A 13,131-nucleotide genomic window follows, 5' to 3' on the forward strand; every position below is an offset into this window, starting at 1 on the left:
CAGGTGCCATGGAACCGATCCCCAAGAGCAACGCCCAACACCCACTTGACCCACCAACACCGAAACCCACCAGGAGGGGACTTCCTCCACCACGTGTAGCACGCCGAGAGCAGGACTCCTGGGTGCCACCATCCCAGATCTGGGGGCGGCGCCCAAGGGTGCATAAAAAACCCTAGAAGAGACTTTAAGAAGAAGAGAGAAAAAAACCCTAGCACATAGAGAGAAATCTAATCCCAACGCTAAACTAGTTACTTTTCAACTTGCTCAAATTTAATTTCTTTAAATTGCCCACATTTATTAGGACACCAAAACTATATACAGTAATGCGATTCCGAAGGCGCGGTGTCATAAAATCTACAGAGACAGAATGTCGTTTACCTGACAACCCAACGACATGTCGTTTCTTGTTTACAAAATAATAAAAGGTAATTATTATTACTGCGAAAATATATAAAAAGAAAAAGAAAATGTATTATGAAGCCACTACATGCGCAGTTTGTCTGTGTGACAGCTCGATTCCATATCATTCATTCAATACACACCACTCTCACACCTCTTTCCATTAATTCTCTCTCTAATTTATTCCCTTTTCTTCAACTTCGATTCCAACTTTCTTTTCCCTTTACGTTTTCTCATTAAAATTCTGTTTGGTTACTAAGAAAATAATAACAGAGGAAAAAGAAAAAAAAAGCTAAAAGTTGAAGTAGAGAAAAAAGCGCAAGTAAAGCGAAGTACCTTCATCGAAAAACGACATGTCGTCGTCGGACGATGAGTCGGGAGAGGAGTACCTTTTCAAGATCGTGATCATCGGCGACTCGGCGGTGGGGAAATCGAACCTTCTCTCTCGTTACGCTAGGAATGAGTTCAATATGCACTCCAAGGCCACCATTGGAGTCGAGTTCCAGACTCAAAGTATGGACATTGACGGCAAAGAGGTCAAGGCTCAGATTTGGGACACCGCCGGCCAAGAGCGCTTCCGCGCCGTCACCTCGGCCTACTACCGCGGTGCCGTCGGAGCTCTTGTTGTCTACGACATCACTCGCCGAACCACGTTCGATAGCATCGGTCGATGGCTTGATGAGCTTAAAAGTAAGTTCAATGAGACCATTTATATATATGTGCATATTTGTGCGTGCGCTTGTATATGTTTGAGCTGAAGTAAAAGTACTCTGCTAGTGCTTAAGTAGTTTGTTGCATTGTTCTCCTTTTAGGTCGTTTCGGATTTTCCTTTTTATTGGCTCTGAAGCATTTTGTTTTTTCTGTTGGATTTGGTTGTTGTGAGGCTTTCGACTCTTTTTTTGGTTTTGTTTTCAGATCTGACCTTATGATGATGCTTCAGGGTTAAGTTAAATTATAGAACAAAGTAATTGGTTGACTCTTTTCTTTCTTTTCAGGGTAAGAGTGTGTGTGGGGATAATAAAGTCATGATTAGATTTAAATTAATGAGAGGTTAGCTGTCTATCCTTATTTTGGTAAGGCGTGTACAATTGGATAGGCACACCGTTTATGTTAATGCATTAGACAGAGGTTGTCTTGCACTGCATCATCTGTATTTAATCATGTTTGGAGCACTGGGGTTAGTTATTTGTGTGATCTCATTAGGTATCCAGTTGTTCTTCTCTTTCTGAGTGTTTGAAAGCAATAATTATGAAAGTGGGCAGCCTGAGATGCTGCTTCATTAATTGGCTTTTGATTATTTGACTGGAATTCTTATTATCTTGTTTGGTCGAGTGTTTACTTTATAGATCTTAGAACATTCATGTGGCATTATTCCTTCAACGTATGAAAGTTACTCCATGCTGGAAAAACTATTATGTTCTAGGGTTTATTTGGGCTACTTTATAACTTTAAAGACTTAAAAGAGGTATAAGCAAGAATAAAGAATGTCCAATTTAAAATCCCCTAGCAACCTTTGGAGCTAGGGGCATTTGTTGTGCGTATAAATGATAAGCTACCAATACGTTAGTGGGCTAGTTAGGCACTGTGGTCTTAGTTGTTCGGTTCAGATGTTATTTGTGGGGTTGTTTATTGATCTGAGGTTATTTACGTTGGGAATGTGTATGAATATAAGGACTGAGATTGAAAGGCTATTGAAGCAAATATTGAGGTAGACATTTCTCTTATATAGGGAGAGGAACTTTTCAAACTAGCTAAATCCTTGTACTAGAGCTTTTCAACTATGATAAAGATCAAAAGATGAATTGGGATTACGGAGATTATTAGATTTTATTTATTTTCTTAGCCCAACCCTACAATATTTGGGGACTAGGAAACTATAGCAATTGCTGTGTTGGTAATTAGGAGGGACTCGAATCTTATACCTTGTGGGAGTAAACCACTACCATTTGAGCTACCCTTTGTAGGAAGGAGACTCTAAGAAATTGCCTCAATAATATAATTAATGGAGAATTACATTCAAGGCCATTATGGAGCACTAAGTCAATGAGTACAGCATTGCATTCAACTATAATAGCTTTGATTTAAGGCTTATTGAGGCGATCAAAAGTAAGCAGCAAATTCTTTGGTGTAGGAGCATTTGGTGTAAAATCAAGTTTAAATTTAAGAATATTATGTGCTGACTGAAGAGAAATGGATGAGAATTAATTCAGAAGGATGAGAAAAGAAAAAATCTATTGCTCGAGGGAGGTCTTGCCTTGAATAGTAGAATTCTGTGATTGTAGTAATATTTTACACAGTTGATTTTGCCATTGACTATTGTAATATTGTCTAGTTCTCAACGTAAATCATAGTATTGTGAGTTTTCTTAATTATCTTTCATTTATTTTTATATTGTTAGTCACATTTTTTGGCCCTAAATTTCCTTTTTGACAAAACCTCCATCATCAATATTAATTTCTCTTTTGATAGTTTTATAATCATTAGTCTTTAATAAACTAAAACTAATTTTCTCTTATCATCTTTGCAAAGGAATTATGTTTCTTAATGATAAGACAGGTCTTGTTAAGGATAATAGAAAAGGAAAGAGGTTTAGCTATGTAGGATTCTGTGTTAAATATTCAGATTATGTTTGGTTTGAAGGCCTATGAAAAGGAGAAGAGATTAACTAAAAAGGGATGGAAAATGTGAATTGAAATAGCGGAACCAATAGTTTGCTTCATAGAGAAAGGTGGAAGAAATAATTTCCTTGGTTATTTTTGAGAAGGATAAGAAGTAATTAATATGGAAATACTTTGAAAAAAAAAATCTTGAAAATATTTAGGTAGGACCATCACTTTTGTCTCTAACAGGTGTTTTTGTTATGTGGAGAAATTATAAACCAATTCTTCATACATGATGACATACACTACAAACAAAACTATTTTTAGTGACAATTTTTTTAGTCATAACATAATTTTTTTGTGACTAATTATAAGTTTCAGTCACAACAAAAAGTTACCTGTGACTAAAGCATAATATTTAGATACAAGGTGTCACTAATTTAGTTTTATTTACAACAAGTATTGTGACTAAAGATACATTTAGTCACAACAAATTGTAATTTTTGTGACTAATACTTTAGTCATGAAATTTTTAGTCACAACATAAGAATGATGATTTATAATTAGTCACATTTTTTTCACTTTTTAGTCACAAATTTTGTTGTGACTTAAAGTAACATTTTTTGTAGTGATACATTATAGTTATTGTAGACATCTTGCCATTTTCGGAAACTTTTGAGTAGTTTACAATACTAAAAATGAGGTCAAATAGTCAGTTGCATTGCACGCGTGCCTATTTTTTATACGCGTGCAACGAGCTATTCTGAAATATATTTTCAACACCGTAAATTATTTAGAAATTTTCGAAAACAGGTGAAATGGCTACTATAACTACAATATACACCATATAAAAAAATTAGGTTATACTTTCTTCTAAGTACCAAAAGTAGAAAATAATTTTATGAAAGGAGCAAAAGTGATGTCCCTACCTAAGAAGCTTCCAATAAATCTTTATTTGTATTAGAAAAATTTAAATCCAATTTCCCTGTATGCTGTAACATGTTAAGTTTATTTTCTCAATAACCCTACTTCAACTAAAGTTGCATAGATTTTAGACGTTTGAGTTTGAGGGATTTCGAAATCCTTAGTACATGTTTGATATCATAACGAAAAAATTATTCTTTGTTTTTGAAAACAATTAAGCTTGTTTGGTCTTATTTTTTGAACACAAAGTTACAAAAAAACAAAAATTTTGAGAACAACAAAATATTGTTTTCTATTTTAAAAAACAATTCACTTTTTGTTAGTATTTTTTTTCTACTTTATCTCACATCATTATATACTCGTTATTTTCTCATATTATTTTCTCTCTCCTCATTTTCACTCTCATTAAGGTTTGGAGCCGAGGATCGGGGCTCCGGTCTCGGGGCTCAGGGTTCGAGGTCCTGGTCGGGATCGAGGTCGAGGTCCGGGTCCTGGTCAAGTGTTGTTCATATCAAGGTCTCAAAGTATTGAAATGTTTTTCAAAAAATAAAATAAACACAAAAATTGTTTTTAGAAAACATTAACCAAACGCCACTTGTGTTTTAAAAACTGTTTTTTGTTCTCATTTCTAAACACACATTTTTGAAAATAAAAAACAAAAAACAATGTCAAGCATGCTCTTAGTAAACTTGTTCTTTTGCCTCTCTATTCCTCTACCATAAGGTGTTTTTTTTTTTCCTTCCATTCATTTATATTATTATACCCGCATTCTCTCAGTTTTCGTCTTTAGCAATTAAAGCCTAATGGTGATTAGTTGATGGGGTATTTTATAAATTTAGAGAGGCTTGGACCTCGGGGTTGACAGGAAAATGAAAAGGAGAGGGGATGGAACCCAGATATAGAGAGAGAGACAGGGGAATCTTAGTATGAAGAAAGGGAAGAAGCAGTTTCTTTGCCTTCAATTAATCTTATGAAAGAGGTCCACGTATAGCAATTAAACTGATATTAAAGCTATACACCGTCTTTGATGAGAGTTTAATATTCAGATACATGATCTGGAAAAAGTGAATGCTGGTCTTTAAAGTTGCATTTGGTTGGATGTAATGAAATGGAAAGGAAATAACTTTTATTCAGTTCTTTTGTTTGGTTTTATTTTAAAATATTGGAATGTTATTCCTGTTCTAGGTATGTTTTCAATTCTTCCAACTAAACGTCACCTAATGGAGTGTTTGTTTATGTAAGTTTGAGTTGGAGGGAAAATGAAACCCCAAGTGTTGGAGGGGATTAATACCATTTTAATTTAAAAAGTGAGACCTACTTGTAAACACAAACCCGCCATTCAAATTTAATTTAAATTTGATATTTTTATTCCCGTAAGTCTAAACTTCATACCAAAGAGTTATCACAAGCTAACTCAGTAGTCCTTCAAAACTCTTATATTTCTTTTGTTTTATAACTTTTCTCAGTTTCTTTGCCGTACACAACAAAATTTATGAAAAATGAATAAAATTTTTGTGTCTCTCATTTAAGTTCGTATTATAAAGCTTCTCAAATATCATTAATGATACCTAACCAAATTGGGTTCTTTGAGTATTTCTTGATTATTGGAAATCACAGAATTGGGAGAATATGAATTATTAAGCGGCACATACTCTTGAGTTTGGGGAATGTGAATTATTATTGATTGACATTTATTAAATACATGTGAGATCTAAATAATTGACCCCTTTTTTCTGGGAACAATCTTGCAGCTCACTCAGATACAACTGTGGCTAGGATGCTAGTTGGGAACAAAAGTGATTTGGAGAATATTAGGGATGTGAGTGTCGAGGAAGGGAAAAGCCTTGCAGAAGCCGAAGGACTGTTCTTCATGGAGACATCAGCACTAGATTCCACAAATGTTAGAAAGGCTTTCGAGCTTGTCATTCGAGAAATTTACAACAATGTCAGCCGCAAAGTCCTAAACTCAGACACTTACAAAGCAGAATTATCTGTAAACAGGGTAAGCCTAGTCGACGAGGGCGCAAATGGATCAAAGAAAAACCAGAACTATTCTTGCTGTTCCAGGTGATCCTATCTCCAAAAGAAAGGGAGTACAAATTGGGATTTTCTGGTTGGTTTTTGAATGTAATTTGGACGACTAAATTATTTTGTTTGTTTGTTATATTGGCTATCGTTGAAGGATAACCAAATAAGACAGTATTATAGAAAGAAATTTGTTATGTTGATTTATCTACACTACAGATCATTTTTTTTTGTTATGCTTATATTAAAAACTGAAATGTAAGTAAACACTGAACAGTCTTTCTTCTTTTGTGTCCTGCTTCCTATGATTTGGTTCTAGTTGGACTTCTTTTTTTAATGGATAGTGCTTTCTACTTGCGCATTAGTTTTGGTGGGTAAGGTATAGATACTAAAATGAAAGTGATACTAAATTTTTAGATTAAATACATAATATTTTTATTATGTGAATCAAATGAAACGATGACATGCTTGCTAAAAGTAAAAAAATGGATTGAATTTGAAAATTTTAAGGTGCTTAGAATCAATAGAAGTGGTGTTGTCCAATGATGCTTTTAGGCCTTGAGGTATTAAATAATAAGGGTAAATGGGTCAGTGTATTAAGGTAGTTAGGTAGTATATATGAGTGTATTAGAAGGGGTCGGGGGAAGAATTTGGTTTAGTTGTAACTGTTTTGGGAGAGAACCAGGCTCTCAAAATCCTGGGCATTAATGAAAGGCATTCTGCCATTTTTATCCAAAGACTACTCTTTCTGTATCTTCTGCAATTGATTAATTTTGATAGGAAAATTCTTATCAGATGCACTACACCATATACTCTAAGGTGTTCATTCTAGATATACGTTATATTTTGCTTACAATACATAATACAATCTCTAGAATTGAGTGTTTATAGTCAGAGGAAGAGTTTTTCTGGCTGTTTAGAATGGGTTAATGCTAACAAGGGAATGATAATGTGAATTGAGAAATATTATATTGTTTGTTTTGAGGGTTTAGTCTTGGAATATTATTCTCTTAGTAATATAACTACCATTGACGAGGGTAATATTGATACCTTAAAAAAGGCTAAGATTGAATTATTACCTTCCATTATATTAATTTGAATAACATTTTTGAATTAATAAATAAATTTAAATACTAATAATATTATCATTTATTATAAATAAAATATTACGACATAGATTTAGTCTGTGAAATCAAATTTTTTTAACTGAATTATTTTTATATTATTTACAATAACATATATATATTCACTATACATAAATTTTATGAGAATAGTATACATAAATGACATAGCGAACAAAAATAAATAACATAGAGATAAAATATATAAAAATGTTAATTTTAATTAATAAAAAATACAATAAAATTTAATATATACTAATTAATAAATATATTTCTTTAATGAATAATTATTTTATTTTTATATATAATTAATATTAAATAGATATAATAAAAAATATTTTTATTTTTATTTTTAAAAATAATATATAAGATTCCTGTACTCAACCAAACAGTGTAAGTTAATTAACAGGAATATGATTACATATTACCCTACACAGCCAAACACAATTTACACATTTCCCTACAATCATATTCTCCTTTATAATATTCCTTATAATCAAATTATTTTGAACATCTCGTACCAAATCCCTAAGAAACAATTATATTTAAATATATAAAATTTTCTTAAGGTGGGAAATTTTTAAAATGCCCTATTTGTGAGGATTTATTATAAAATAGGTCTCATTATATTTTTGTAGATATAAAATTAATAATTTTTTTTTTATAGAGATATATAGTTTATAATAACTAAATAATAATTATTGTTTTTATATAATATACGATTTTGTTAAAGTTTTATTGAAATTTTTTCTTAATTAATTAATAATTAGCATTTATTAATTGAATAAAAAATTAAGAAAAAGAGAGAATTAAAGAGAGAAGAGATAGTGAGATTAAAGTGATTTTAGAATGCCACATCACCGCTTCATACTTCTCCTTTATTTATATAGATAGATGGGTCCCATTATACTTTTGTAGATATAAAAGGGAATACATGGCCACTACAATGTGGTGTATTGTAGGAGATTAGTATCAATTTATACCGTGGGTTCCACTTATTTAATGTTTTATTTTTTAAATATGAAAAGGCTATTTTTTGAGCGAGCATTGAATGCTTGTTGATATTGATGGCTTGTGAGCATTAAATTTGCTCTGTGTTTTAGGGTTTTGGTGGAGGTTTTTGAAGAGTATTTGGAGAGAAGAAATGCAGAGCTTCAGGTGTAGGTAATGATTTCTCTACATTATTTTTTTTTACAAAAAATCTTAAGAAATCTTAGTTGTACAGTCTAAACTTATATCTGAGTGATTATATATAGGGGATCAGAAATGGATCTTCAACATGTTTTATCATCGAAGGTTAGGGGGAGGTTCTTTGATTGATTGAAGAATTTTGAGCTTGTGCGAGTTGTTGAAGACGATGGCAGTATAGTTTTAAATTGTTTTCTCTTTATTAAGTTTCGATTAAAGTCACTGTTCTTAGCTTATGGTGTTGAAATAGATTTTGTGATTTTAATTTTGAGTCCAAAAGAATGTGTTCGATCGGTTTGTTTTCGTTTATTTTATATTTTTGAAATTTTCAATTGAATTCTCACTTCTTTGTATTCTGAATTTCATTTGTGGAGTTCAAACTTTAGTCCAAAACAAAAGTTATGTGAGTTCCTTAATACAAGCTAGTGTTTCATTCATGTGCTTGTAGCTTGTTGAATGGATTGGTCATTAGTCAAGTTTTAGTCTTTGTTTTTGATTCATTGTTGAGTGGTTAGATTAAATAGAAACCAATTACCTTTATTGGTTTGATCTTTGTATTCATTAATACCGAATTAAAGGTTCAAGCTTTGATCTTTGTAAAGAATCCATTTACTTTGTGTTGTGTTTATGTTGTTACTATTTTGCTTGTTTGATTTGCATGTTTTGTTTTCCTGGTATACTCTATCAATTTTACTTTGAAGCTTCATTTCTGTAAAATAGCTACTATGAATATTCAGATTTGGCTTGGCTTATTCTCATCATTTCATATAAGTATATATATAAAGTTCCATACGTTTTATGTTTAGTTTTTTTTTTGTTTAAAATTTTGTAAAAGTAGTTTGGTTTATGATCTTTATTTTTTTAAGTTAGTTGATTAGATTTATTGATTACTTTGTGTTGGATAACTTGTGCATGTTTCTCGCCTTACACAATGAATTTTATTGCCCAGTATGTGCAACGGTTGCATGACAACGAGGAGCTAAAGTATGAAGTTGCCAAATTAAAATCCGACCTCCAAATGCTGAAGGAGGCTAGTTCAGAGAGGGACAAAGAACTAGCCTCTCATCATGCGGAGGTTATTAGTATTCTCTTGTCCACATTGTCTCTTCAACATCCCACACACCCTACCACTTCGAAAGCAGCAGGTAAGAGACCTACTCAGCCTGAGAGTGGCCTCCCTGATCTGACCTTGGGATTGTCCAATGTTGGTCCCAAACTTTATGAATCCGCGAGCACCATACTCGAGTGCAAGGTGAGAGTTTTGTTGTTTTCCTTTTTAGTTTTAGTTCTGGTAGTTTATTCGTGTTTGAATTGTTATAGATTATGTCATGTTTATTTCGTTTTGTGCAATAAACCTATATGATCATGATAGAGTTTCTTGGACTCTTTCTCTGTTGGAGGCAAGACATCAGAGGTTTCTGGTACATCCACCTAGAATGGGAGCAATTCTTACCGTTCTCGAGGGTGCCGACGAAGGGTATAATTTTATTTGAGTTGTTTATTATCTTACATTTTAAAATGCATATTAGTTTTTATTGCGACTTGGTACAATATTAATTTGTTAGGGTTGCGGTAGATTTACAATTGGTAGATTTGCAATCGTAATTGACTCTCCTTTCAAGACAATGGGTCCTTTCCAACATAATATTCCACTCGTGGGCGATGATGTTGCTTAGACAGTAGATTATATTTTCAACCCCAGACTCCCCGATGAGTATGTCCACCGTATTTATCATATTTATGTGGTTTTATTTTCTTTTCATGCTGTACATGTTAACTAATAAATTGACACTGTGAATTTCTATGTTGATTTAAGGCGATAGAATACGAGGGTGTATAAGTATTTATTTCCTTTTAAGAGAAAATGTAGTAGGAACCAAATCACAACTTTTCATGTTTTGTCATGATACCTTCTTTTTAAGTTGTAGAACTGATTAGGCCTATCAAATATGATTTAGTCATTTTATTAAATAATGTTGGGGCTACTTTTATATTGTGGTTGTAATTCATAGAAAACCAGTTTTGGTTTTAACTTTCTATTCTTGGAAGTTAGTTAAGAAAGTTAGTTAAAGTAGTTATGTTAGTTGGCATTGTTCAAGTGGTTAGTAGCTTGGTTTTATAACCTATTTAAACACCAATTGTAATGTAATTTGTAAGGAAGAGAGAGTTCATGAGAGAGTGATTGAATTCAGAGAAGAGAGTTGAGAGATTGAGAGCCAAAGTTGGAGACTTTTGGTGGTGAATAACCATGGTATTCATGGTGTTCTAAACAACTCGATCATGGAGGTTTGAGAGGCAATATATCTTTGTATGTATCTCTGATTAATGAATTCTTTATTGGTGTTTGTAAACTACATTACATAGTGGAGAAACTCCTTGGGGGAGAGCTGGAATAGGACTCACATTGAGATCCGAACCAGGATAATTTCTTTGTCTCACTCTTTTATTTTTCTCTATTTTTCTGGTTCATGTTCATTTTTTTTCTGGTTTATAATCTGGTTTATGAGCATTGCATTGTGTGTGTGTGTGTTGAGATTGTGCTGGAGGGATTTACAACAGCGGTATCAGAGCAAGGTTCTTGGAGGATCCAAGACTCAACACCAAAGCTGCCAAGAATCAAGAAAGGTTGATCAATGGCATATTCATCAACCAGATTCGACTTAGAGAGGTTTAATGGATCATGGGATTGCAGCCTTTGGAAAGAGAAGATGATGGCAATACTGATCTACCAAAAACTGGACTCTGCAATAGAAGAAAAGGTTGAAAATCAGGAAGGAGATGCAACAAAGAAGGGTGAAGCTGAAACCATAATGAAGCAAGTTAGATCAGCAATCATTATGAATCTTGCTGATAATGTTCTGAGACAAGTTATAGGAGAGAAAATAGCCTTGGGAATTTGGAAAAGATTAGAGCAACTATACATGGAAAAGTCAACAGCTACCAAGATTTTCTTAAAGGGAAAATTCTATGGATTTAAGATAAATGCCGCTGTTCCATTAGAGCAGAACTTGGATGATCTCAATAGGATTGTTCTGTCACTAACCAATATGGGAGAAACAATCAGGGTGGAAGATCAAGCTGTGATCATATTGAATGCTTTGCCAAATCAGTTCAAAGAAATGAGAACTATTATAATGTATAGCAGAGACACTCTCACCCTTGAAGATGTAATGTGTACTCTCAGATCAAGAGATGCAGAACTCGATTGGCAAAAGGCTGCAAAGCAAAGAAACCAGAAATGATGAAGCCTTGATGATTCGAGGAAGACAACCAAAGAGAGGAAATTCAAGATTCAGGGATCAGTCTAAGTTCAGGAACAATTCAAGGCCAAGGGGAACACAAGATCGAAATCAAAACCAAAGGGAACAAGGAAATGCCATCACTGTGGCTAGATAGGTCACTTAATCAAAATCGGTTAGGAACTTAGGGACAAGAAGAAGCAAAATAAAGATGAAGAGGAGAAAGGAAATGATTCAAATGCTGCAGTTGCTGATCACTATAGTTCAGATGGTGATGTTTTTTATAATAATCAAGGCACAAGATGAAGCTTCAAGCTCTAGAGATGCATGTACCAGCTCAGATCACAGGGACAATGATGAATGGATTCTTGACAGTGATTGCACCTACCACATGAGTCCAAACAGGGATTAGTTTATTGACTACTCCAAGATTGATGGTGAAAAAGTCATGATGGGATTAGTTTATTGACTACTCCAAGATTGATGGTGAAAAAGTCATGATGGGGAATGATCACAAATGCCAAGCTGTGATGGTATTGTCACAATTACCATCAGAAGCTATGATGGCACTATCAAAACTCTCATAAATGTTAGACACATTCCAGATTTGAAGAGAAATCTGATTTCTCTTGGAACTCTTGATGATGAAGGATATGAGTACAAAACTGGTAAATGGACTATGAGAATCACTAAAGGTTCATTACTTGTCAAAAGAGATATTAAGAAACATGGCTTGTACTTCATGGATGGAAAAACAATGACCCCTGCATAAGTTGCAGCAGTCACCAAAGGCAAGATCGATTCTAAGCTTTGGCATGCCAGATTGGGCCATATCAGTGAGCAAGGATTGGTGGAGTTGTCTAAACAAGGTTTGCTCTTGAACTATACTCATGTAAACTTACCCTTTTGTGAGATCTGTGAGTAGGGAAAACAACACAAGATCACATTTTTAAGGAGCAATTATAGAGCTAAATAGGTGCTTGAGTATCTACATGCTGATCTTTGGGGTGCAAGCAAGATCAAAACACCTAGAGGAAATCAATATTTCCTATCTGTTATAGATAGTAGTAAGGTATGGGTTTTCTTATTGAAACAGAAAAATGATTGTCTTAACAAGTTTAGAAATTGGAAAACATTTGTTATAAACGAAACTGATAAAAAGGTCAAATCTTTGAGAACTGATAATGGACTTGAGTTTATTAATGATGAGTTTGATGAGCTATGTGTAGAAACAGGCATTAGATTTCATAAAACTATTGTCAAAAACCCTCAACATAATGGGGTTGCTGAAAGGATGAATAGAACACTTTTAAACAAGGTAAGATGTGTTCTACTTGACTCTGGTTTGCCCAAGAAATATTGGGGAGAAGCTTTGTACACTTCATGTTACTTAATAAATAGAAGTCCTAGTAGCGCTATTGATCTCAAAACCCCTAAAGAATTGTGATTATCTATTGTTACAATCCTAATAGTCAAAGATCCTCTATAGATGATTTACACTGCATAGGGACAAATTTACCGTTCTTCCCTTCAATGTATTTTATCCTTAAAACACTTAGCTACCTATAAATGATACTTCAATAAACTAATATAATCACTAAATGAGGCCTCAATCATGTATCCCTATTCAGCCAA

The 13,131-nt window shown here is 33.3% G+C and overlaps 1 protein-coding gene across 1 annotated transcript; it reads left to right on the plus strand.

Annotated features, from left to right (window-relative positions):
• Positions 1-471: 471 nt before the first annotated feature.
• On the plus strand, positions 472-6,283 carry LOC115722816 (ras-related protein RABA5e). Its single transcript, XM_030652148.2, has 2 exons — positions 472-1,089; positions 5,675-6,283. Exons 1-2 carry the CDS (start codon positions 753-755, stop codon positions 5,992-5,994), a joined length of 657 nt encoding a protein of 218 aa, XP_030508008.1. The 5' UTR covers positions 472-752; the 3' UTR covers positions 5,995-6,283.
• Positions 6,284-13,131: the final 6,848 nt, after the last annotated feature.

This window comes from Cannabis sativa, chromosome 9 (assembly GCF_029168945.1).
Source record: "Cannabis sativa cultivar Pink pepper isolate KNU-18-1 chromosome 9, ASM2916894v1, whole genome shotgun sequence".
Taxonomy (NCBI): Eukaryota; Viridiplantae; Streptophyta; class Magnoliopsida; order Rosales; family Cannabaceae; genus Cannabis; species Cannabis sativa.

Coding starts and splice junctions, on each gene's coding strand:
- LOC115722816 (XM_030652148.2), top strand. CDS start 753: ATGTCGTCGTCGGACGATGAGTCGGGAGAGGAGTACCTTTTCAAGATC. Junction 1,090..5,674: donor ATGGCTTGATGAGCTTAAAA/GTAAGTTCAATG, acceptor ACAATCTTGCAG/CTCACTCAGATACAACTGTG.